This window comes from Ascidiella aspersa, chromosome 1, assembly GCF_963924565.1.
Source record: "Ascidiella aspersa chromosome 1, kaAscAspe10.2, whole genome shotgun sequence".
In the NCBI taxonomy this organism is placed as follows: domain Eukaryota; kingdom Metazoa; phylum Chordata; class Ascidiacea; order Phlebobranchia; family Ascidiidae; genus Ascidiella; species Ascidiella aspersa.
In genome coordinates this window covers 35,195,697-35,220,745 of record NC_139447.1, presented here as the reverse complement: position 1 = coordinate 35,220,745, position 25,049 = coordinate 35,195,697, and the positions used below count along the sequence as shown (strand labels likewise).

Genomic DNA, 25,049 nt, shown 5'->3' with positions numbered 1-25,049 from the left:
AGACGTGACTGGCGCACGTGTGCTAGACCTAGCAAAATATGCGCTGTTTTCATCAGTACTTGGAACTGACATAGTAGCACGTAGTGCTTTATTGCTATTTCTATGTTCATTTTATGCGTACGTCTTTTATGCGTGGAATGTTTAACAAAATCTTTAACTTAAATAACACAAATTATGAAACGAAAAATGCAGCAATAACTAAATTGTTTGGCGCTTACCTTGCAAACAACGGTTGCACCTTCAAATGCCTACTTTCGACGATATTTATTTGTTTTTTTTTAAGCAAACATCTTACAGTAGTTAGCCACAATTCTCATATTGTTTGGCATTTTTTATAGCCCTGCACAAGCATTTTATAGATGCAGTGTCAGGTGCTTTGCAAATTATTCGCAAAACATTTTGTTTTATGCAAACCAATATTGTTCACTAAGGTTAGGACAGCCTAGCGCTATATTTCCGTCTTTTGGCGTGACCAGTAAGTTGTACAAAAAGATATCTTTGGCATTTTTTTCCATAACGCATTCCAAACGGCCGCGACTTTGATCTGTCATTTTAAGTCTGACAGCACTTTTGAATCGGACGTGAAACGCCTCACGTGCGATCTAACTCGCTATAAATATCTGTCTGTGGTCGCCGCTGGTCATTCAATAGTGATGAGTCTCTCCGTTGACCACAGTAGGCCTTTTCGTTGTCCACAGCTATTAAAATATCAAGTTCAGCGTAATATACTGAACCATGGCTCGTCACATTGTAAAAGGTAATGACTAATTTTTCAAGCACCTTTTCGCGTGCTTTTGTTACTTTGCCAGTTATTCAAAGTGCACGGAAAGTACTAGAAAACAAGCGAAACAGTAAAGCGGTTGCTTTTCAAAGCAGCCTATTTTAGTCATTGTGTAGTGGTGAAACATTGGCTACGATGTACTCAAATTACGCTGTGTTTAACCAACCTCCTTGAGCAAACATGTAGCTAGCTAACCTTAAATTGACTGGCAGTTCGGAAATGCACAGATTAGCCTTAACTATGGGCAGGCATCAGGGAGAATAGGGGCTTACTAATAAAACAGTCTTGCTGGACAAGTCAAACAATAATATGTACACGCCGTAGATACATGTCGTAACGGTTCAGCGCTTCGCGTAGTGTTTGCCTTTGAAGGCAAACCAGCAATCGAAAAAAAAGGGTGACTGTGGAAATGCTCTAACACAGCAGGCTCCTACTGACATGTTTCCTTAACGATACAAAATCTGAATTTGCCCTGGTGGCCATTTCCGCCAACCCAGTTTAATGCAAAGTGTGCAAATTTGTTTACAGTCACAGGTGAATCACTTGCGCTGCTGGGCAGACACTTGTGTTAAACAGGACTCAATGTTTTGCTGACAACAGCGTGACTGGCAAGGCTGTTAAGTACGAGGGCTGCTGTTTTGAATACGGATAAACTGCTACTGTGACTGCTAAGCATCATGCAACAGGATTCGAGCAGCAATCAAAGAACGACAAATGTATCGACAGGTCAGTCTCAGACCGCTGTTTAATGACGAGGCCGCGAGTAAGTTATGGTTGATCAATTATGTTATTTTTTGTTATTTCTTCAAGTTTAGTTTTTGCGCACTTCGTTTTTATCTGGATATACTAACTATCTAAAATTTAGCCTTATGGTTTGCCTTGGTGACAAATTAAACAAAATGCGAGACCACAAACTTTACTCCTAGCCCTGTGTAAGTCGTTCGTATATTCTAGCGAAATTCCAGGCCGTATTTGATATTTGCATTAGGAATTTCTTTTTCCAAACGACCCTTCGTAAGTCTGTGCCTTTTTTAAATTAAAACTGTCCTCTCATAAGCGTGGTGTTGCTAACCGGTTAAAAATAAGCCTTAAAGATAACTTTTCTAATTTTGTTATCGGTAACAGTCAAGTCCAATGGTGGATTGAGACCCGGAAATCAAGCACGCAGCGATTACTCGAGGATGGCCGAAGTATTGGGTGACACGATCGCCTACAGGCCCCCACCCCTGACCGTTGGGGTATTTGGCAAGTGGGGGACTGGAAAAACAAGAATGCTGACGCTAATTAAAGGTTGGTGTTGTTCTTTTTTGTTCTGTATATCATAATACGAAAGCAATGTTCAGCTTAATTCAAATTAGTCGTGTTTTTAGCGAAAAACAAATATATATACCAATGTTTGGATAAGCGAGCTATGCAAAGATAAGTTCTGACTATCTAGATTCTAGACTATTGGATAAAATTCGAGCTACTGAGTGGAAACGATTGCCGGTTTCTAATCTTACTGCTCAAGAATTTAAACGAGCACGCTGAGAAGTTATTATTGTCCCGCTGTTAAGGAATCCAGCAAAGCCTGCTGGAGTGCTAATGCAATTGAAAGACAGGCTTGCTGCTTAAGCTTTATGGCGCAATATCAAGCAGCGAAACAGCAGTTGTCCATTGTGACGTAAGATTGCCCTGAGGCCCAGCGCCTCTTTCGTTGGTTTCGATTGTTATCAAGTGTCCTTGTTCGCTATGTGTAGTACTGGCTGTGTGGATGTGAATTGAGTTCCACAAAAGCGCGCCCCAATTACAAGTCATTAAAATATTCATGATTCGCGCCTAATTGTGTTTTGGATTACTGTAATACTATTATAGTTATAGCGTTTCGGGTAATTTAAAGCAGTGTTCCTCAGCTTATGGTTCGCGACACAAAAAGGTCGCCGATTGCAGTAGTTCACATGGTTAGACTTATTTGTGAATATTGTGGGACAGAAATACGAATACGTGGCTCATATTAAGTTGATTAAGGTTTATTTATGCCATTTGTCATACGTTTTGTTGACTTACAAATCGTTCGTTGAAGATAATTGGGCCACAAAAAAATAAAACGCTTATTAAAGATAATATAATCACCAACATATTTGGGTCACCTTCACCGCGCAAAAAGGTTGATAATCACTGGATTAAAGGGTTTGTAGATGCAATGTATGCTTGGTTGGTTATAATTAATGTACATTAAACCAAGTCAAAATTGAAAAACTTACTTTATCATAGAAGTATGTCAGTATTGAATCTCTGAGTGTAAATGCGTTGACCAGGACGAAAATACTTGTTTGGCCCATATGCAGTTCAATGTTACCATTTTATGCTATTATGCAGCGTAAACGTTTTTCCCTAGAAATACATCCGCATAGTAAGGAGGCAACCCCAATGCGTTACTTTTGACAATAATCTGCATTAGACTTAAACTTGCTCTCGTCTAGCTCCTTCTCCACTAAATCACGAAAAACAAAAACTGAAAGGTAAACGGAACGCCGACTCAAGTATATTTCATTTAACAGCAAAAAAAGTGTTGAATAATAAAAAAACAAATACGAAAATGCATAGAATACCAACTCAAACCCTTAAACGGCAGCAAAAATAGCAAAATTAAAAAAAAACTTTTAACTTTTCTTGCACAAGACAGCGGCGCCGTGTACGCTATGATCAGCGGGGTACAACAAAAACGAATCGCTCGAGCAATATGCGGGTTCCACAAGCACAGCAGGCTCGTTCAAGTCTTCCTTATCAAGCTGTTGTTCGTACAAATTCGCCTGCTGCTGCTGGTCTGTCTGCTGCTGTTGCTGTTGATTGAATTCCTTTGCGATAAGCGTCGCTAGTTGAGGCTCCGATTTGCACTGAACCTGCAGCATCCTTGTGAAGCCGTCCCGTCGCACCCCAGGGGGATTTCCCCTTAACCCCTGGCCCCCGTTGGCTTGTTGCGACGCGCGCAAGTCTCGGAAGTAGCCAGAGCCTAGAGTTGGATACAATAGGGCGTTAAAAATTTAAAAACTATTTTCAAAATGTCTGCTCTAAACCATATTGCCTATTGTTCCATAGGCAGCTCGACTTGATGGCCGTAAAGGCCTTTTCGCTGTCCCTTGTGCTATTATTCTTCATGAATTTTTTTTTAATGTTTGCAAAGAAGCGCAAAAATATATTAAGTCATGAATCTAAATGAGCAGTGACATATGTCGTTCGTCATACAACACCCTCAAAACATCCTACAACACCATCAAACTATTATGACGTTACAAAGTTTGTTGTACAATTCGAAACGTCTTAACTATGCTGGAGGTATTTGGCTTACGTGTTACATCTTACCCAAAATCCAACCAACCGTCTTTATAATAATATTACAAATTCTTATATTTGACTAATTTAGGCAACAACACCCTCTTAGGCATCACAATATTGATTCAAGTTAACAACCCCAAAATGCTAGTAAGTTTGTTATAATCTGTTTGTTGTCTGTAGGGTGCCGACTAATAGACAATGAAATCATATCACATATTACAGCACATAACAAACCTAAAGAATGTCCGAGTTGGTTAAAAAACGCTCGAAAAAACTGTACAAACTTAGGTTTTTGAAGCCGGACTTATCGGAAAACTTATACCTTTCTTGATGACTGAATTGAGCAGTTGAACCCTTTTGGCGCGCTGTTGTCTCACCAAGATCACGTGATTCACGTAATCGCCGAAGAGCAGCAGAATCAGGTGAAAGGTGCCGACCGATTCGCTCGATTTAAGCGTGATCTGTGACGTAACAGTGCCAATGCATATTTAAAAGTAAACAATGAAACAACTAATTTGGCGAAATACACATTTTGGAGGCTTCTGAACTCGCAATTTAATACTCATTGACATTAAGCTTGAAATGAATATATATTAATCAAACATTGCCGATTTGTGCGCAGTTCTCGTTTGTTGAATTTTAAACAGTAAATTCGCGACTATTTCTAAAACTTGCGGAAAACCAAAATATGCAGTTTAGTCGGTTTTGGAATTTAGGAAATATGACGTTTTGACCAATAAACAAAAGTTAGGACGGTTTAGTTCACCTCAGTGAGCATCTTGCTGGAGTAAGTTGCCCAGGTCATTACGAACTGACGAGTCTTCTCAGTGACGACGCAATGCTGCTGCGACTTGCGCGACCTGTTGGCCTCCTCGCCCAGTTTTACCTCGGGCCTCAGGCCGGCGCACTTGGCCACGATTCGGTCCACGTGGGCCGCGTAGGCCTCGACCGGCGACTGATGCTGTAAAAATGGAAGTATTTTGTCCCAAAGACTAAAGCCTCTAGTCAAATTGTGTGACCGGCTTTAAAATACGGCGGTATATATATTTTTTTGCGTTTTTTTTGTCAGAAACTAAAAAATATCTAAATATTAGTACTTAAAACGTGTTTTTTGTTTTGCCAACTTTTTGCTATATATATTTTATGACTTTTCGATCGAAAGCATACGAAATTTCGCCGCAAACTACTTTTTAACAAATGCATTGGCTTTAACCTCGTTACCATTTTGCACAAAGATATATCCATTAAAAAAAAGTCATCTAAACACGTGGTGTAGCCGTAGGGTTGACCCTATCTAACCCTCGCAAGCTATTGCTTTAAAATCCTAAACAAAAACGGTCGAGCGAAACGCTTAAGTTTCGATCAGCGGCCTATAAATCACCTTGAGAAGCTTGCAGACGTGGCTGACGTGGTACATTGCCTCGTCTCGTATCTTCATCAGCTTCGCCCTGTTCATCTTCTTGTTGCTTGTCTGTGTGGCGAACGTGCATTGGTCCACTATGTCGTTCATGTTCATGTGCGTGAGGTCGTACAGCAGCTGTGTATAGCAAGGGATTCACTAAGTTCTGTGTACCAACGATTAAGTGACTTTGGAGTCGATAGCAGGGTTGCCATCAGGGCTTTGTAGCCGGAGCCGGAGCGTGAAGCCGGAGCTGGAGCTCTACGTGAAATTTAAATGGAGCTGGAGCAGGAGCTAGAGCCAGTTGTTTAAAAAATAGCTCCGGCTCCGATGTATTTCATAAGATGCTATGCTACTAGCCAGTGTTGTAATGACTTAAGTCACTGTTTTTAAATGACTTGACTTGACTTAAGTCATTTGGGCAAAATGACTTGACTTGACTTAAGTCTTTCGGACAAATGACTTGACTTAAAGTCTTTTGAACAAATGACTTGGGTTGAAATAAAGCATTTCTTTAAGTATTTTTTTATTAAAATGGAGCTATTTGTCCAAATTTTTGCACAAAAAACAAAATGCTTGCTCTATGTTCCCTTTTCCTTATTTTTTAGTTCAGTTATTGTTCATAATCATACGAGTTAAAATTCTAATGGGTTTAACGTTTTATTTTTATGACAAGGACATGACTTGAAGTTGACTTGCTCTAATTATGACTTGACTGGGACTTGACTTGCGCAAATGATGACTTGGACCGGGACTTGACTTGTTATTTATTCGAAAAGACTTGACTTGGACTTAAGTTATTTTACAAATAACTTGACTGGGACTTGAGTCTTTTTTAAAATGACTTGTTTACAACACTGCTACTAGCCTTCCACTAATAGCTGAATTCACATAATTTAACAGCAACTCTTCACAAAATTAGGAATTGTTGCCTCTTTGGCGCACCTTTTCTAACTAACCATTGTGGTGTTTCGTTTGTGAATATTTTGAAACGCTAGATATTGCAAATTAAGCGTTCAGCCTTAAACCTCAGTTTTTGACGGAGCTGGAGCCGGGGCTGGAGCCGGAGCAGTGGTATCAATAAGCTCCGAAGCTGGAGCTAATCTATGATAAAAGAAAGCTCCGGAGCTGGAGCCGGAGCCGTTTAACACTTACGCCTGCTCCAAAGCCCTGGTGCCATACGTCAGAAAAGGCTTCGCCAGGTACTTCTTCGCAAAGGTGACGCTATGACCGAGTTTGCGACACACCCGGAACCGCTGCTCACGTGAACATATGCGTGACGTCACAAATAATTAAAAAAATCTTGCTTCACAAATTTTGTTGGTAAGCTAGTTTTTCTAACATGTAAGGCTTAAAGATGAAGGATAAGCAAAAATAATCGCCTCGATTAGTGTTCCTACTGTTATCCGATTGTCTGTGTTGCTTTAGCTTAGCGTCAGTTGTAACAGTGTCGCTATTTTTATTGTTTCGCTGTTTAATTTAATTACGCTTTGTGATTTAAATTTGAAGCCGTTGTGCGTTGGAATTTAATTTGGTTGATACCGAGTGTGATATACAATACATGTAAAATATATATATATATTGCTTTTTATATGACCTAACACCGAAGCTGACTAGGTAAAGGATACAACGCACACTGTGCGACACATAAAAAACAAAAAAGTAAAATCAAAGCGAATTTAGCTGAAAATTAAGTTGTACAGTCGTTTTTGACAAAGTTACGTTGATTTACCTGCGAAGCGATTGCCGGGTCTCTCAGTGTCTTTCTTGCCTCCCTGGCCACGTGACATAGGGTGGTTACCCTACGGACCGACTCGCTCCAGCTCCTGGCCGCTCCCACTCGCGCCTTTGTGACGTCACATTCGGGGGAGGAGGAGGAGGTCTCCTCCATCCAGAGAGGCATCGACTTGGCGAACTTGCGCACAAGCACTGCGAGTGTATGGAAAAAGTTGTTTTAGTCAGTTTGGGTTTGGTAATGATAAGAAGTTCTACTCAGTCCATTGCAGACTTGGACAACTAGATTTAATTCGGATCATTAAAATAGATTAGAATTACAAAACCCATACAGAAGTAGGTATCATTTTGAACGTTTCAAATGCTCTTTATTTATTTTCAACAATGTTGACTCCAACCATTTGCTCCAAAGATTAGAATTAAAGCATTTCAGTTTTTCCAAATTAGATTAGATTAGAAAATTTAGTTTTTCTCAAATTGTGTGCTAATTTGTTATGCCGTTTGGCGTAGCATTTGCTTTTCAGACTGTAAAAATGACATACAAGTCGTTCCAACCAAAGAGTTTTAATTCAAATTATTTGTTTTGACTAAGAGTCTAAATATTCCGTTGAACAAAGTAGCATTTTTTGTAAAATTCGAATTAGATTAGAACTAGAATTAGAGCACACAAGCAATTCACAAATCGATTAGAATTAGAATTAGCCGCATTTTGCTCTAATTCATTGAATTAGAAAACTAGAATTATCCAGTTGTCAAGTCTGGTCCATGGCGCGAGAAAAAAAATCGTTTAGCTTATCTTTGGTCATTAATCAGTGCATTTTGTTTCAAATTTATCTCGGGAGTGTTAAATATTTTCTGTCTACTCCACGTAATTTTTTTTCTCCACTGTTTACTCTAGGTATTTCGTTTGGAAAAGTTAAGTTTTACAAGGCTAACCAAAACAAGAATGTTAAAAAAAATCATCTATGTTTAAATATATATAAATTAGAATTAGGATTTCATTGCTAATAACACTGTGTTATAATAAAAAGCGAAAAATTAAACCAAGATTTTGTTGGTTAAGGACGATATAACTTTTTTTACATTTTGTTTTGTGTGAACCAGGTTCGGCATAATTTTTTTAGAGCTGACGTCATAAATAAATGTTATAAAACAAGTAGACCCTCGGAAACCTGCCGTTTTTCGAAAAACTAAGTCATTCAGTGCTAAAAAAAATGCGAAAAACTTAGTCATTGAGTGCTAAATGTTTTTTAATTAAACTCTTTTCTTTTGAAAAATGATTCGCTTTTAAAATTGCACACTTTCTACTAGGCCTTTTTTCATTGACACCCTAAAACTAGTTAGTACCCCAAGGTTTGGGGAACCCCCAACCTACACTTTCTGTAACGTGTATTTAAATCTCCACGCCCTACAATCAAAGCGTAAAAGCACAAAAGCGACAGGGATACATAGAATAGGTAAACAAAACAAAAAATGAAATAAAAACTAAGATAACTTCTTTATTTTTACTTTTTTGTACCAAGAAACCATCAAATAAATGTAAAAATAGAAATTAAATGCAAACCTTTAAAAATTAATATAATAATTAATAGGAAGCCCCATAAAGTCTAGTAGACAAAATCGTCTTACCGTTAAATTCGGTGGTCAGTGTTTCGAGACAGTTTGGCAGCAAAGCGTCGGTCGCTTCCTGGTACATTATGTCGTCACAAAGCGTTATGATGTTGCATATTTGGGGGTTCCCCATCAGTTCCGAACACTCCTGTGGAATGCTACTTGCGAAGCTCTTCAGGTGACGCTGTTAAGCACAGGAAATCACAAATTTGACTCCGAGTTGAAAGAACTGTATCTTTTGTTGGATTTTCCTTTCTTTCTTGTATTTAAATTGATTATATTTAGAAAATAAAAAGAATATGCCATTTTGAAAATGATTATACAAAAGTTACATTAATGCTTAGACTAAACTTCAGCCAAAAAAAATCCATACTTGTGGTATTGTTTAATCTTTAGCCGTTAAAATAGAGAGTTAGTTTCCCCGGGCAACAAATCAAACAAATATGAAATTTACCCTTCTGGTGTAAACGAAGTTATAAGCCGATATTTCGGCAGCAGTAAGTTGACCGAGTCAAAACATTATGAGAACAAGTAAACTTCAAGTCAGTCACCATTACCATTAAAATAAACTTTAAACTAAGTAAATTGGCAAACCGACCGTAGGCAATTTAAACCAAAAATAAAAAACATATACGTCAAAGTGAAGTAATTTTGGTCAAACGACTTCAAGTCAAATCAAGACATTTGAAAATCGTGATTTAAGTCAGTACAACACTGCAAAAGAATCTGAAGTTTAATTTAAAGCTCACCAGCGTGGCTTGGAAGTCGAGGCCGATGATGTGGAGCGAAAGGTTTTGGTTGAAGCTGGAGTAGAAAGTGATGAAGACGCTCACTGCACGCTGGGAGCACCCGGGAGGAAGGATCAGCTCCTCTCCTCGTGGGTAGTGGGGGATGAAGGAGGCGAGGGATGAGGAGCTGGAGGAAACTACAGGAGGAGGAAAATCTTATTAAGGATCTAACTATTACCAATACAGTTTTCAGTGTTGTAAACAAGTCATTTTAAGTCCCAGTCAAGTCATTTGTGAAATAACTTAAGTCCAAGTCAAGTCGTTTTGAAACAAAAACAAGTAAAGTCCTTGTCAAGTCATAATTAGAGCAAATCAACTTCAAGTCCTTGTCATAAAAAAGTCAATTTTATAAAAACAAAGTCTTTTTTTTTTCCAAAGGACTTAAGTCAAGTCAAGTTATTTTGCCCAAATGACTTAAGTCAAGTCATTTGAAAGCAGTGAATTAAGGGCACTCAAGTCATGTCATTACAACAGTGACAGTTGTTGTTTTGGTACTTATCAGTTGCTCTCAGGAGGAAGAGGATGTAGTTGTGGAATCGAAAGACTAGGGTTTAAAAATTTAGGAAAATCATTCTTTAAAAATATGCTGGAAAAATATCTTTTCATTTCTCTGTGACCAACAATAAGCATTCATATTGAAAATAAATATGCTGTTTCAACAGTGTTTTGTTTTCTTCTTTTTAACGCCGTTTGAACATATCAGACTACTACAAGCTTTTGGTGAATTTATAAAAGTATGAAAACATTCTAAATTAATTGTGTGTAAGAAAGACAGAGTTAGCAAGCGAATTCATTAGTAAAAATAAACAGTTTATAAGCATTATGGTCTAGTTAGGACTTACCGTTTTTGGCTGACGAAGGTGGGTCGCAGACCATCGGTATGAGTCCTTTCATGGTCGTGTCTTCTGTTCCGTCTATCGTCACGTTGGCGGCGACTTCGCGACGACGATTTCTAGAAAGTTTTTGTTTGTTCGATTGTGATCTAACAACCAGAACAAAAGAAAAATGGAAACCCAATATTTCGAAGACTTTATTTAGGCGAACTTTTTTAGTTGACTATCCCCTTTAGGGCAGGAGTTCTTAATCTGGGGCCCGTTAACTAGTTTCAGGGGGTCCATAAAACCAAATTAAAATATTATACATGTTTAAGAAGTAATCAATTTTTCAAGGAAAAGAGTTTTAATGAAAGCTGAGGGGTTTAGCACTGAATGTATTTAGACTCCATTTCACTTTTACAAATTTTGGATCGAAATCAGCAGATTTCTGATGTCTATTTGTATTGTGACGTCAATTAATGACGAAATCTCTGCAAATTTCATGCCTACCGTGGTCCGTGCAAAGCATAAAAATAACTTAAGGGTCAGCGAAAAAAAAAACGTAGAACCCCTGCTTGGAGACACATAGCATCTGACGCTATTGAACAAATGTATGCATGTCAATTTGCCTAATATAACAATTGTTTTGAACAATGCAAGATATTTTCAAAGGATTTTAAAATACATTTTGTCGACTTTGGCGTAGCCAAGACAAGTTATTTCCAATTTTAATTCACATGCTCACAATAAGTGTTTCAACCTGGAGCCACACTTACCCATACATAACAAAAACAATCTACTAACTAAAAATGGCTATTTTTTTTACAAAATTGCATTTTTTTATGTTACTGTGTTTTTGTTAAGTGGTACATCGCCCTATTTGACTGGCTTGGGGTAAAACTAGAATTGGCCAAATGTCAACATAGTAAAGCAGTTGCTTCTCAACCTATGGGTCGCGACCCAAAATTGGGTGACTGTTTGATTTGGTTGGGTCGCTCACATGCTTATACTGATCAAGATTGGTTCTAAGAAAGATTTCTCAATTTGGAAAATTAAGGAAGTAATACAAATAATGTCGTATAATAATTAATAAAATTAGAAATTCTTTATGCTAAAGTCCATTTTTTGTTCGCTTACAAGAAAAAACAATTGGGTCGCCAAAGCTTAGTCGTCATACTTACGCTCAATATTTGGGTTGCCGCGAAAAAAGGTTGAGAAGCACTGATGTAAAGTAATTAGCAATGCATTGTTGACCATAGTGCAAATGACAGTGGACTTAAGTCTCAAAACGATAAAACACGTCACCTACGAGCTAGCGCGCAGCACGTTGAGTCTTTCTCCAGCCACCCGAAACTTGGGCGCATAGTGTGACGTGGCTTTAACGCAAAGTCCGGCGTAGTGGTACCGGGACTGTCCCCTGATGCCCAGACGCCGTGTGGTGAGGTTGGGAAAGCAGGAGCGGACCACCTTGCCGAACACGGCTTGGTTGAACGGCTTTATGGCGGATTGGCGACAGTAGGCGCAGTAGTGCTGCGCGAAATGAACGGTATTTTATTTAGAGTAACGTGTTTATCACACGTTAGGAATTGACTAAATTCACTAAAAAACTAACATATATTTAATTTGTGTCGTACTCAAAAGAGTTTGGGAACCACTGCTTTAAGGGAAATAAAATTCTTCACTTATTTTGAACTTTAAAAGCTTTTTAAACTTAAAAATGCCTCGTTTCTTACGTAAAAAAATTAAAGGATTTAAGGCGATTTTTTACAAAATGATTGATTCGCACAACTATAATCTTTATTTTCGGCAAACCAAGTTAGCTTTTTGGTTTTTCGCAAGTCTAAATTACACATCGTATACAGTCCCTTAAACTTTGGCCATTTTCTTTGCATCTTAAATTATCCAAAATTCTATCACCATTATGCGAAAACTATATACATGGACTAACATAACGCCTAACTGGTGTCATAACTTAAAACGTACGAGTTATAAAACCAGAAAAGTAGATGCTTATTTTCAACAACTAACTCAAAATACCTCAAACATAACGCTTCTTGGAACGCTCGTTAAAACGTTCTCTTCGAAATTCTGCTTGAGCCAGTTGGTCGAAATGCTGGCCTGCTTACTGCACGGAAGCGGGTATCTCAAATGCAAACCCATCTCCCTAGAACTGACAGTGTTTGGACTTTGGTAGTGCGAAACCAGCATGCCTGTCGATAGTTTTTAAAAAAATTAAAACTTTTCCAATGCTGTTCAAGCATTTATGAAGCATAATTACTTGAAAATTTACCGACTGTATTGCCATGCTCATCGACCACTGCGATTTCTTTTCTAGATTGTGGCGCTAAAACTAGCGACTTAATTTGTTCCTGTTGCATTGTAAACTTTAAATTGGCCTAATTAAGGCTAATCTATGCTAGTTTTTATAAAGACTGTTTACATTTTTGTTACAAAGCCTTCTAGTTTAAAACGAAACGAATCCATTGTGACATCACAATAGTTATTTTATCAACGCTCTGTTTTAGAATTTTAATTCAGTAAAAAGGTATATTTCTCCTAATTTTAACCAGGGTTTAATTTTTGTTAACCAACTTGCTCAGAAATTTTAAAACCTTTATCCAACGTTCTATTTTGCAGACCGCGTAAAAAAGGTCACCAATTCGGTTTCGGATATGAGGATTGGATTTTTCACTGTATTTTTTCGCTTGCTTTTCTTTCACCCAAACTTCAACGTCCCAAAGTCTAAAGATGTAAAGTTCATCTTTGTGGACGTAAGTTACTTTCAGTCGATCATTATGTGTGTTTTTAGTTCTCTGTTGATTTGATAAACAGCCAAGTTTAAAATCTTGTTTTTGTAACTCACAATTTTGTATTTTTTGTTACAAACACCAGTGTTGTAATGACTTAAGATAAATAAAAAAGAAAGCTTTATTATGTAGCATATTTGCGAATGCAGCATCACGCGGTATATCGCAATCCGAACCAGTAGGCTACACTGGTTAATAAATCCAACATTTTGAAGTGCTTAAACTTTTAAACATTTGTTTTATGTTCGTTTTTGCATTACTTTTATGTTTGTCAAGTGAAGAATAAATATTACAGTAGCTTAAATAAAGCCAATTTTAATAAATATAGGTCATTTTTTCGCATTGCTTTCGCATTGCTTTCGCAACTTTCGTAAATTTTTTGAAAAATCTTGCTGAAGAACAAATCCAATATTAAAAATAGTTCAGTCGGCGACCAAACCAAAATAAACGGCCTCCCAATTTTGGGTCGCGTCCCATAGACTGAGAAACACTGCATCACGCGGAATACGACAAACTTATGAAGCTCGCTTTTTCTATATCTTATTTTTGTGTTGTGTTTTTATATCTCCAGTTCAGCATCATTGATTACGCGGGCAGCGATAACATTTGGGCGGGCTTGATCACTCACATAGCTGACGCAATCGAAAGAAGCTTGGGCAAATGGTCGGTCAAGTTCTTCCGCGCTTGGCACTACAAGCCAGATATGGACCTTAAAATGTTCCTAACCCCGCCCGAAGAACTGCCAACCAAAGACCAAAAGCGTAGATGGAAAGTGGCCATTGTGGCCCTGCTGGTTTTGCTGTTCGTTATGCTGCTGATTCTTATCGTGGTGCTGATTTGGAACTACACCGGTGTACCTAGCTTCACGGCTACTATGGGTAGCACCGATTTGACAGCCGCTATCATATCGACCAGCCTTGCTACTATGCTCGGATTGGGCGCGGCTACAAAAATTAGTGGCGCCGTTCAAATGGTAAGTTGGTTTTAGATAACATAGCTAAAACTAAAAAAATTCTTAAAACTTATAGCTAGAACTACAGTTTTGAGGCTTGAGAGTAAAGTCAAGTTTGGGATTTTAAATTATTTTTTGAGATTATAATACACTTTTCGATTTTGGCGAATCAAAATCACATCAAGATTTCCGTTATTTTTAAGTTTATTTTTACTGATTGATACTTTAACTCTAAAAAGTTCCCTGGCAAAATAGACAAAAATGTTAAGTACATTAACAAAAATTCCAGGGTTAGATGATATAATAAAAAAATCATACAACGCAGCAAAATAGTGCGTTTTTTTTAAATGCACAAATTGCATTTGAAAGTATGTTCTAATCTTTTAGCTATTTTATACTTGGAAATGTCTAAAGTAGGACTTAAAAAATACCTTAAATATTTGTCTATGCCACTTTGGAACTTTTCAGAGTTAAAAATAGAGCTTTGAAGCCGCACTAACTTTGCATTATCTTTGGTGTCTAGTTCTTGTTTAAGAAATCTACCAAGCGTCCGATTTATACAGGTGATGAACTTGATAAAATCCCAGTCGCAAAAAGTCAAGGACAAGGCTACTGAAACGGGCTTCAGCAAGAAACTGGGCTTCATGTACAGCGTCAAGACCGAGATCTTCTACACCACCTCATTGGTCAAGTACGCAAGTCACGTGACCGAGCAGGACATACGCATTTGTCTACTGATTGATGACGTCGACATCTTGTCGAGCGAGAAGATGATGTCGTTGTTTCAGGTCGGTAATGGAATGTTCTTTGTTGTTTTGCACACCGAGAGCCATCGCAGACTCAACAAATCTGTTGATCAACTATTATTATGCAAGGAGGACAGGTTAGAAAAACAACTAGCCTGTGGTGGGGTTCAAACTCACGACCTCCTGTCAAGCCGGGACCGTCGCTCTACCAATTGAGCTAGACAGGCTTAGAGGGAAACTCCCATTGTCGCCTGGTGCATCCTGTTTGAAAACTACAGAACTGACCTGCAGTGAGGTTCGAACTACCGGGTTGTTTCCCGACTCGCTCCTCTCTGAGCCTGTGTAGCTCAGTTGGTAGAGCGACGGTTCCGGTATGGCCGGAAGTCGTTGGTTCGAACCTCACGGCAGGCTTGTTGTTTTTCTAGCCTGTCTTGCTCGAATCATTGATCGACAGATTCGGTGAGTCTGCGATGGCTTTCGGCGTACTAATCATTCATGCGTAATGGTTTGTCAAAAAAGCAGCTTTAAACGGGCTAGATCACAGTTGTTAACACACATTATACATATGTTTGTGCATCTTTCATTGTTTTGTGGTAGGCTATATCTCATCATGGAATGTACTTTAATATTGCTTATCTGTTGGTTATTATGAAATAATAATTTTTTTACTTGTTTTATCTGTAATCCATACAATATGGCAGACATATTCAGACCCTTCCAGCAAATAAGATTGCTTTTTTTTAATTTCCCAGTGTAATTTTGTTAAACCCTACGTTGAAATATATAAAGTACGCAACTTAAACAAAAGTATCCAATTTACACATATGCATTATCTAAGCAGATGCAATTGCAGTAAGACTTCGTTGTATGTAAAACTTTTTCTAAAACTTTATTGACCCATGTTTGGACTTTTTTGTTGATTGTCCAACAAATTAGATCTTGCTACCATAAAGACTATATTGGACAACAAAAAACGCAATTAAATAAGTTTTTTTTAGGATTAACTTATTGCGATTGTTTCAACACAAAAATTAATGCTTTTTCTAATTCGAAAAATGTTTTGTAGTTTACTTTCCAACATTGTATTCGTCTTTTAGGTGGTTTCCCTGTTACAAAACGCCCCTAACTCACCTTACGTTCAAGTGATTTCCATGGACCCTTACATTGTATCTTCGGTGGTCAAGAATGCCCTCAACAGCTCCCTCAAGAGTGGACACGCCTACCTCCGGAAACATATTGAGGTAACTGAGTGAATTTAAAAGAAAAAAAGTGCGTTTAAAAGTTGGTGTCCCCTTTGCCTAGTGTTGTAATGACTTAAATCAATGACTTTATGACTTTACTTACGTGCACTTAAGTCACTGACTTTATGACTTTACTTACGTGCACTTAAGTCACTGTTTTCAAATGACTTAACTTAGTTGATTTACGTTTTTTAACCAAAATTACTTTAAATTGACTTAAGTCTTTTTGACAAATAACTCGACTTGACTTAAGCCATTGTATCGTATAATCTGGGTAAAAGTCGGGTGTTGTCACTAAATATTTTTTGAAAGCGTTATTTTGTTCCATTTTGGCACGTAAAACAATTTGCTTGCCAAATGTTGCGTTTCTGTAATTTATTTCGAATTATTGTTCATTATTAACAATTTTATTAGTTTAATTCAGTACTTTATTTTTATGACAATGACTTTGACTTTTTAAGTTATTTGTAAATGTCTTGACTAGGACTTATAAGTCATTTCAAAATGTCTTGTTTACAACACTGTGTGTGGCCCTCATGGGCGCGACCGTTAAAAATTGCCGAATTCGTGTGACACTGTGTTAACGAATTAGTGTCCAGAACGAATCTAGTGTTCACCACCAGTTGGAGTTGACACTAACAAAGTAACGTAACTGGTAAAATAACGATAAAAAAAACTGTGTCAAACAGTTCCGTAATTTTTGTTAAATAGCTATTCTGTTATTTAAAGTTACCTGTCTGTCTAAAATGCCTAAAACAGCCTAAAAAAGTTTTATTTTTATTTTCAGTAACGTTTTTTGTTAATAAAGCCACCAGTATCTTTTCACAAAACAATGTATTGATTCTAAACCTAAAATAAATTATATCTTAACAAGAGCATATAAAAACCGCTTCGACCAATATAATCAGTCAGCAAGGTCTAAAACTTTAAACATAAATATACATTTCGCTATATAAATGGAATCATCAGTTTATCTGTACAAATAAATAGTAAAAAGTATTAAAATATTAAAAATATTAAATAAATATATAAGATACATTTAAAACTAACATGGATAAAGACAAGCTGCGTTTAAGGCCATCCACTAAAGTAAAAAAGAAACTTTTGGGGGGGCTGTACGCCGATAAGGACGGTAAAGTTGATAAACTGTAAGTTATTACTTTATTACTTTCAGCTTCCTTTTCACATTCCCTCACTGGACGAAACTAACAAGATGTTTTTGGTCCTCACCAACAACTACATTCGTCGGTTGAAAGGTCAGTGCTATATGATTCCGATTCGTGATTTGATTGCACCGTATAGCAGGCAAGCTTTGTTACGTGCTACGAAGGTCAGATCGAAGTTAAATAAAAGGTTGTTTACTGATCTACTTGTTTACCTATGTTTGAATAACCAGGCCAGGGGACCAATCATAAAAAAACAGTGCACTTTTAGCAAAGTTCTGAATTTACCGAGTCAAAAACTGAACGAAAACAATAAAGCCAGTTCAAGCATGGTTGAATAGGGATAAAACTTGGCATGCAAATTGCCACCATTGTATAACGGGCTTTCTAATTTTCTAGGCAAGCTATACAAGGGTACACCAAATTTAGGTATGTAGTTAAAAGCCAAGCTCTTTGGTATGGAAATTAGTCTAAGAGGTGCAAAAATTACCAAAACCTTACTCTGAATGAAGAAAAAAACTACGAGAGACGTCGAAACGCCAATTTTTTAAGGAAATCTTTGAGAAGAGCTACCATTGTTGAACAGTTTACCTTGTAGCAACATTATACTCACCCATATTCAACTTATCCAAGTTGTTGTATTGTAAAATTGGCTACAAAAGGGGGACTTGCGCGTGTATAATAACAAATACCAGAAGCAACCTTGTAATCCAGATCGCCTTGGTCTGCCATCATCGAGTCCCCGTCGCCTCGGAAATTCCCCCAAAAGGCAGGATGAAGAAATCCCATTGGTTGAAATCAGGGCCGGACAGGAACGAAAGGAACCAAGCAGTGACGTAAGTGACGGCAACTCTTTACCAAATTGCAAGGTGATTAACCTTAAATGCAAACCAGAAATATAACGTTGATAGAAATTACGTGGAAAATCGCCTAGTATTGGCAAACCTACATTTTCTACAGTTACAGAAACGCAAACTGTATAAACCTTGAATTTCGCTCAAACGCATTGTATAAAATATCCCGCAGACAGTTAAAAATATAAAACTATTCTAGCTTTTTAATCAGTCTAAATATAGACTGTCAGTAAAAAGAGCTATAAAAGCATAAATTGAATTACAGAAATATTTATTTCGCCGTATAAAAATAGACATATTTGGTTGCTGTACAAAAATATTTTTTTAAATTAGGCCTAAATTTTTTTCTTAACACGCAAGCTAACAAACACAACAAAGAGCCATGTATTTCCTTATATTTTGGATGAACTAATTAAAACCTAAAGTCTTAGTTTTGATTTTTCAATCTCGTTCCAGTCGATCGACTACGAGAAATCTTGGGAAGCAATCCGTGACTGTTTCCTTGACAACCCGTCTTTCATCTCGTTTATTGACGGAAACGAAGTTAGAGTGCTCAGGATTCTTTCTTCCACCCAACTAGCGGTAAGAACGAAAAATACAATTTGCGTGTTGTATAAATAGTTTCGAATTAAGAGGATTTGCTTGATTATAATACCCAGACCTCCCAATATTGTGACAAACTTAATGTGGAAAATAAAAAGATATCTCCTCGCCCTTAGACGTAAATCACGACAATGGCTTCAAATTGGAGCAAATATTCTTAAGACTTTCCTTTCTTAGTTAAAGTCTGTCATTAATAAGTTCTAGTCTTTTTTTAGAGAAATATATTTCGCTACAAAATATGGCATCATCAGTCTCTTAATTCGAATAAATATTATTGCTTCAAATATTGTGTTAGTATTTGGTTCAATACGCCCTGTGAACATTCAAGGTATAAAAACATGAAATTTAGTTTTACGCTACAAGTTTTGAAACAAGTTTATGCAAAGAAAAAACAAACAAATATATTTTGCACATAATGTTGCTTAGACCATGGGTCCGTCCTAATACCGTGCGTGCGATAACTTTGATAAGCAAACAACACAAACGTAACGCAAAACTGTTTACAAGCAGAAATTCGCTAAGTCAAGTCTTTGCCTAAATGAATCCAAGTCAAGTAATTTGACTTAAGTCAAAATAAGTCATGGCGCCCAAACGACTCAAGTCAATGCAATAGGCAATCAGTGGATAAGCGTTGGTTTAGTCTTTACAACAGTTCCGTACATAAAAACAATGCTTATATATTTAAACTAGCATTAGGGAGCGGCCTCAACAGCGACGCCGGCGCTGGTCTAGAATCCTACCACAGCGCACAATATTTGGTTAGCGTTTGGGTTTGGTTGGTGTGGGTTTTGGCACCCACACCCAAATGCTCTAGCTAACTCATACCCTAACCCAAATGTTGTGCGTTGATTTAAAACTGTGGTAGGATTCTAGACCAGCGCTGCGACGCCCAAGATTCTCTGTAAAATATCCATATTTTTATACAGTACCGCATGATGGAGACTGTGAACCGTAATAAGGCTAACTCGTGCATGGTAAGGCTAGTGCCTTGGATCATTCTAGCCGACCAGTGGCCTTTCAGATTGAGCTGCATTTGGCAGACGATCGAAGACAGCGAGCAGCTGAACGAACTGGAGCCAGTAAGCAGTTACAAGTTCTCTCCCACCTCCAAGCTGCTGGACATCTATCGTCTCGCCATGTCGGATCTTACCGCTGTTACGGTAAGCTTGTGTTAGGGTCCGGGCTACGGAGTCCCATAAAAATACCACGAGTCCCGATTACGGCCGAAAATTTAACCAGAGTCCGATTCCGGCCAAATGTGCGATTTCGTTCAGTCCCGAGCCTGGCTCCTACATTCTGTACATAAGCTATTTACGTATTAGGAGAATAAGCTATTTAAAGTAAGGTAATTACCTATTAGGAGGCTAATATAATTCATCCATCCGCAATACACAGTTGGAAAGTATTCCATCAAATGCTGTTTCACCTCTAGAATTTGCACTTTGTAGGCCATCAGTTTCAAAACTGGGAGCAAGCCCCATAACAATTATAAAGGGGCGTGATAAAAAAAAACGGTCCAAAGCCACTCGCCTAATTGCCTTCCACGTCTGTCGGTAAATCTATATGTAATCTGTTTCATACTTCTATCGTTCTTAAAAAATGACGGCTTAACATTGTATTTAAAACTTGAGGCGTACTCTGCAGACAATTCCAGCACCTTTCTGGCGTTTACCTGACCACAATATACAACAACAATCTGTATTTTCAAGCGACTCCGCAGCCCTGCTTTAGATATTTTACGATCAGTTCTTCAAGATGGCTATTGTTTACTTAGGATAATACTTGGACCAAATCTTAGGCAGGATAAAGTATATCCAAGGTAGGATAAGGTATGACATAATGCTGACTGCAGCTATTTATTTTGACTTGGGGTAGGGGTAGGGGTTAAGCGTTGTTGGATGGGTCAAGTATTCCTAGATTTATTCTCCTAGGTCAATAGATGCCTAAAAACTACATACAATATACTTTATTGTTACGCGTAGCTGCATTAAAGCATTACGTCATACCTTATCCTGCCTTGGACTAAACCTTTGGTCAAAGTATTTTCCTGCTAATTCCGACCTACACAGATCAGCGAATAAAAGTGGATTTTAAACTGTTCTATTGCAGGACTGGAAGAACTTCCTGGAGTTGGACGGCGACCCGGAAATATTCCTCCTGTTTATGGCCAACTTCCAACTCACAGTGCAAGAGCTGCAGGATTTTCTCCCCTACACAACCAACCTAGACCGATCGCTGCGTCGAATCATTGCAGTGAGTTACTTTAGCTTCCCAATGCTGATATAACTTGACTTAAGTGCACTAAAGCCACTGTTGAATGACTTGACTTGACTTTCGGTAAAGTATCTAGACTTGGCTTAAGTGATTTTAATCAAATTACTTGACTTGACTTAAGTGCACTAAAGTCTCTGTTGAACGACTTGACTTGACTTGACTTTAGTATCTAGACTTGGCTTAAGTGATTTTAATCAAATCACTTGGCTTGACGTAGGTCTTTTGGACAAATGACTTGACTTAGACTTTTAAGTCATTAAGGTATATATAATAAATCCTTGGTGACTTACTAAGGTAAAGCGAAACTTGACCACGAATATTTGTTAACCGGCGTGTGTAAATTTCAGTGTGATGGCACTTTTTATGATTTCAAGTTCGTTTTTATTAGTATCTTTTGAATGTGCTTAATTTTATAAATATTCTCCCCCTGACAAGGCTGTTTTATTTTTAATATTCAAGCATGCTTGATCTTTGCTGTTCTGCGTTTGTTCTTTATACCTAAATACTAAATTTTACCCCAACTCAATTTGGTACAGTACACCTTCATTTCTAAATTGTTTTTGTCAGAACGCCATCGCTATTCGAAGGGTCGAAAATATGCCCAAGTTCAAGAAACACGTGACCCGATGGAGGAACAAAAAGTCACTGGAAAAATGGACTGTAGACGATGTTTGCAACGAGGTACCTATTTATTTTATTTATTTTGATACATCAAACCACGTATCACTCTCTTAAATGAAGCTAGTGCAAATATCCATTTTTTTGGAAGACGAGCTATACGTAAGAGATGTTTTTTCTTTTGAGATATAGGCTAAAGTCTGAAAAGTCTCAAAGGCCGACAATGGTCAAAGGTTTGTCACCGTGAAATATAGATTTGAAGCATTGTATTTTTGACAAATCTGCTTCATCGTCGTTATAGTCCTTCTTAATTTTTTATAGCTGAAACTAATTGGCTGTGAAAGAAACCTAAAAACAATACCTCAAAATCGCACAGGAGGAACACAAATTCACTCAGTTTTCGACTCAATCAAGACAGCACAAAAATAATTGACTTTAAAAAATCTATTTTTTAACACACATTTTTCTCTACGTGGTCCAATCGTGCATGATTCACGAACCGATAAAGTAACTTGCTTTAATATCGTTATAACCAAATTATTCCAGTTAATACAACTTTTTTTAATAACATGTGTGATCTAGCCCCTCGGAAGCTGCTTTTTGACCAACGATAATGGCTTCCGTATCACTAGTACACCGAAGAGCAATTGCTTAGAAAATCATCCACTTTCTGTCTACAGCTACAACTAATCGGCCTCAAAGGCGAATTGGACAAATACCTCAAAATAGTGCGAGAGAATAACTTCGACGGATCCACTCTGCTCCTCTCATCTCCCAAGGAACTCAGGGGCCTTATCGAAATGACTCTGGAAGACTGGCTGGCCGCCAAAGATCACATCGCCGCCCTGAAGAACTTCTACAAAGTCAAGCGCAGGAGCTTAATTGCGGGTGACGATCTTCACTTGGTCGGAAGAGACGAGGTCTCCGCATTTGCGGGGGTTCCCGAATTGCACGAAGATCGCGTGTAGTCTACCGGCATTGTTTGTAGAGAAAATCATAATGCAAGGTCTATTGTAGTCGCGTAGCCAGCCGATTTTTGTTAGTGGGGGAGCAAAAAATTGGAACTTTACGAGTATTTCGTTTGGGACACCGCCTATCGATGCAGAAAAAGACAAGGCACGCTGGGTAGGCAATTAATAAGTTGACACTGAAGCTGTTACCTTATAGAAGTAAATCGACTTTATATAAAACATAAACAAATAGGCTTACCTATTTACAACGAATGAGTAATGACACTACGATTAAAAGTTTATTAGTCGGACTTCGCCTACGTTTCAGTGGTTTTCAGATTAATCTGCTTACCGACTATGACATAGGCCTATACAAGTTTGCTGGGCCCTGATTGTGGTAACGTTTTACTGTTATTGCGCGCCGACTTGTTTCAGAATACCATGTTTCGTTCAAAATCAATATAATAGGCCATGTAAAGTATAATATTATATATAGCGTTGGCTAACATTAGCCTACGAGGCGCCATTGTAGTTTGAATTTTAGCCATAAAAATATAGTTGGGGCAATAGTGGTATGGTGTTTAGACACACGATTTATCTGTGTAAGGGGACGCGGTAGAATGTCCCGAAGCATGTGGCTTGGTTTAAAAAAATATATTTTAATATTTTTAAAAAGCGAGTGAAAAACTGTATGGTGTGTTTCATCAAGGCGTTGGTCACGGGTTATACAAAGAACATACATTAATGTGTAGCCAACTTTACTGATTTTGTTGACATTTAACCTCTCCTTGACACCTATATATTGCTTTCGGTTGCAACTGCCGGAAAAAAGTATCGTTTTATAAATATTTCTGAATTAATTATCTGTAAACTGTTGTTTAGCGTCTTTTCGTACTGCTATTTGTTCGACTTTTAAGTGTACTGCATTATATTATTTTTGTTTTTAACGAATATTACAGGAAGCGCTTGATTTATCGTGTATGCGTTATATTATCCTTGTGCTGTGGAAAACATAAACATCCATCGTTATTTTACACATCAGCTGGCCGCTGCGTAGTATTTTTTAACCTTACTGTCATTTAAAAACATTTTATTTTTTATACCAATTACAAGAAGTTGTGTAATAGTAGTAAGTATGACAACATACGTTGTTAATGTTGCCCTATTTGTATATTAAACGCTAAATAAATATTGGCGGGAAAGGGGAAAGTTTCTGTTTGCCTTTTGTTAGGGGATTACCCTGTTATAAACCTATGTTTGTTTTTCAAAGTTAGTGAAAACTTTTTAAGAGGACTTATAACTTTATAAGCATAGTTTTTCCAATGTTAATAAGGATATTTACAGTTCACCCACATTTCTTACAGGAAAGGTGCTTTTGAAATTGAATTTGCATTACCCCATAGAACTTTTTGGATAAAAAACGAACATTATTTTGTGAATGCTACAGTTACATTAGCAAATTTGTGGATCGTTTCCATTCTTTTATTTACTAATTTTAAAATATTTTTTACAACCTCCTACTTAAAAGTTTGTCATTTGGGTAATTAAGGAAAAGGCTACTTAAATAGTGATGTTAAAAATTTTGGCGCTGGTCTAGAATCCTACCACATTATTAAAACAACACGCAATATTTGAGTTAGGGTGTTGGTTAGTGTTTGGGTAAGGGTGGGTCAAGTATTAATATATTCATTATTTAATAATAATACTTCACCCACCCTAACCCAAACGCTAACCCCGCACCCTAACCCAAATAATTTGCATTGTGGTAGGATTCTAGACCAGCGCCAAAATTTTTTTTAGAATTTACAATAAATGGGTTGATTAAAATTTGCACTCACCAATCGGGTGGGTTTACAAATTAGCACTCGTCCAGATAAAATAGCCCAGTATGGAAAGTATGGCAATTGCACCAGCAATGTTTTTTCAACATATATGTAGAGGAGCGAGCGTCTGTTGTAATATACATATTCAACCTAGACCCCAAAGAAATGAAAATGTCCCTTTTCTCATAGTAAGGAGAGGACACTTTTGACCTTAGTTGCATGACTTGCACCTGACCACTATGGAAAGTCTGACAAGTTCACTTGTGACTTCATTTTCAGCAGACTAGACCAGTACCCTTAGAAAATGAATTGCACCTGGTTGTCCCATGCTATAATGGCAGGGTGAGCTTTTGACCTTTATTGTACCCGCTCACCCCAATTTTTTCAGCCGTGTACTTGTAAGATCTCGTTTTAATCATCCATATATTCCAGGTGCGATAATTACACACCAAAAATGTATTTTGTTGAACAATGTCTTTTAAATCATGTTTGAAGTCATTGGCAAATTAGGTATAATTTTTTTAGGTTTGACTACAACAAGTAAGTTTTGCTTAAAGGGCGCTTACCAGACAATT

The 25,049-nt window shown here is 37.6% G+C and overlaps 2 protein-coding genes across 2 annotated transcripts; one reads left to right on the top strand and one right to left on the bottom strand.

Annotated features, from left to right (window-relative positions):
* Window positions 1–1,458: 1,458 nt before the first annotated feature.
* Window positions 1,459–23,212, top strand: LOC146170254 (NTPase KAP family P-loop domain-containing protein 1-like). Its single transcript, XM_083387989.1, has 13 exons — window positions 1,459–1,507; window positions 1,907–2,071; window positions 13,081–13,214; window positions 13,822–14,223; window positions 14,766–14,990; window positions 16,046–16,189; window positions 17,364–17,445; window positions 18,067–18,188; window positions 18,663–18,788; window positions 19,736–19,969; window positions 20,919–21,062; window positions 21,651–21,764; window positions 22,382–23,212. Exons 1-13 carry the CDS (start codon window positions 1,459–1,461, stop codon window positions 22,667–22,669), a joined length of 2,229 nt encoding a protein of 742 aa, XP_083244115.1. The 3' UTR covers window positions 22,670–23,212.
* LOC146170255 (transcription factor RFX4-like) lies at window positions 3,424–12,603 on the bottom strand. Its single transcript, XM_083391752.1, has 11 exons — window positions 12,481–12,603; window positions 11,770–11,973; window positions 11,314–11,327; window positions 10,471–10,580; window positions 9,590–9,765; window positions 8,859–9,024; window positions 7,228–7,424; window positions 5,478–5,633; window positions 4,863–5,057; window positions 4,419–4,557; window positions 3,424–3,773 (listed from the first exon to the last, which is right to left on the bottom strand). Exons 1-11 carry the CDS (start codon window positions 12,601–12,603, stop codon window positions 3,424–3,426), a joined length of 1,830 nt encoding a protein of 609 aa, XP_083247878.1.
* Window positions 23,213–25,049: the final 1,837 nt, after the last annotated feature.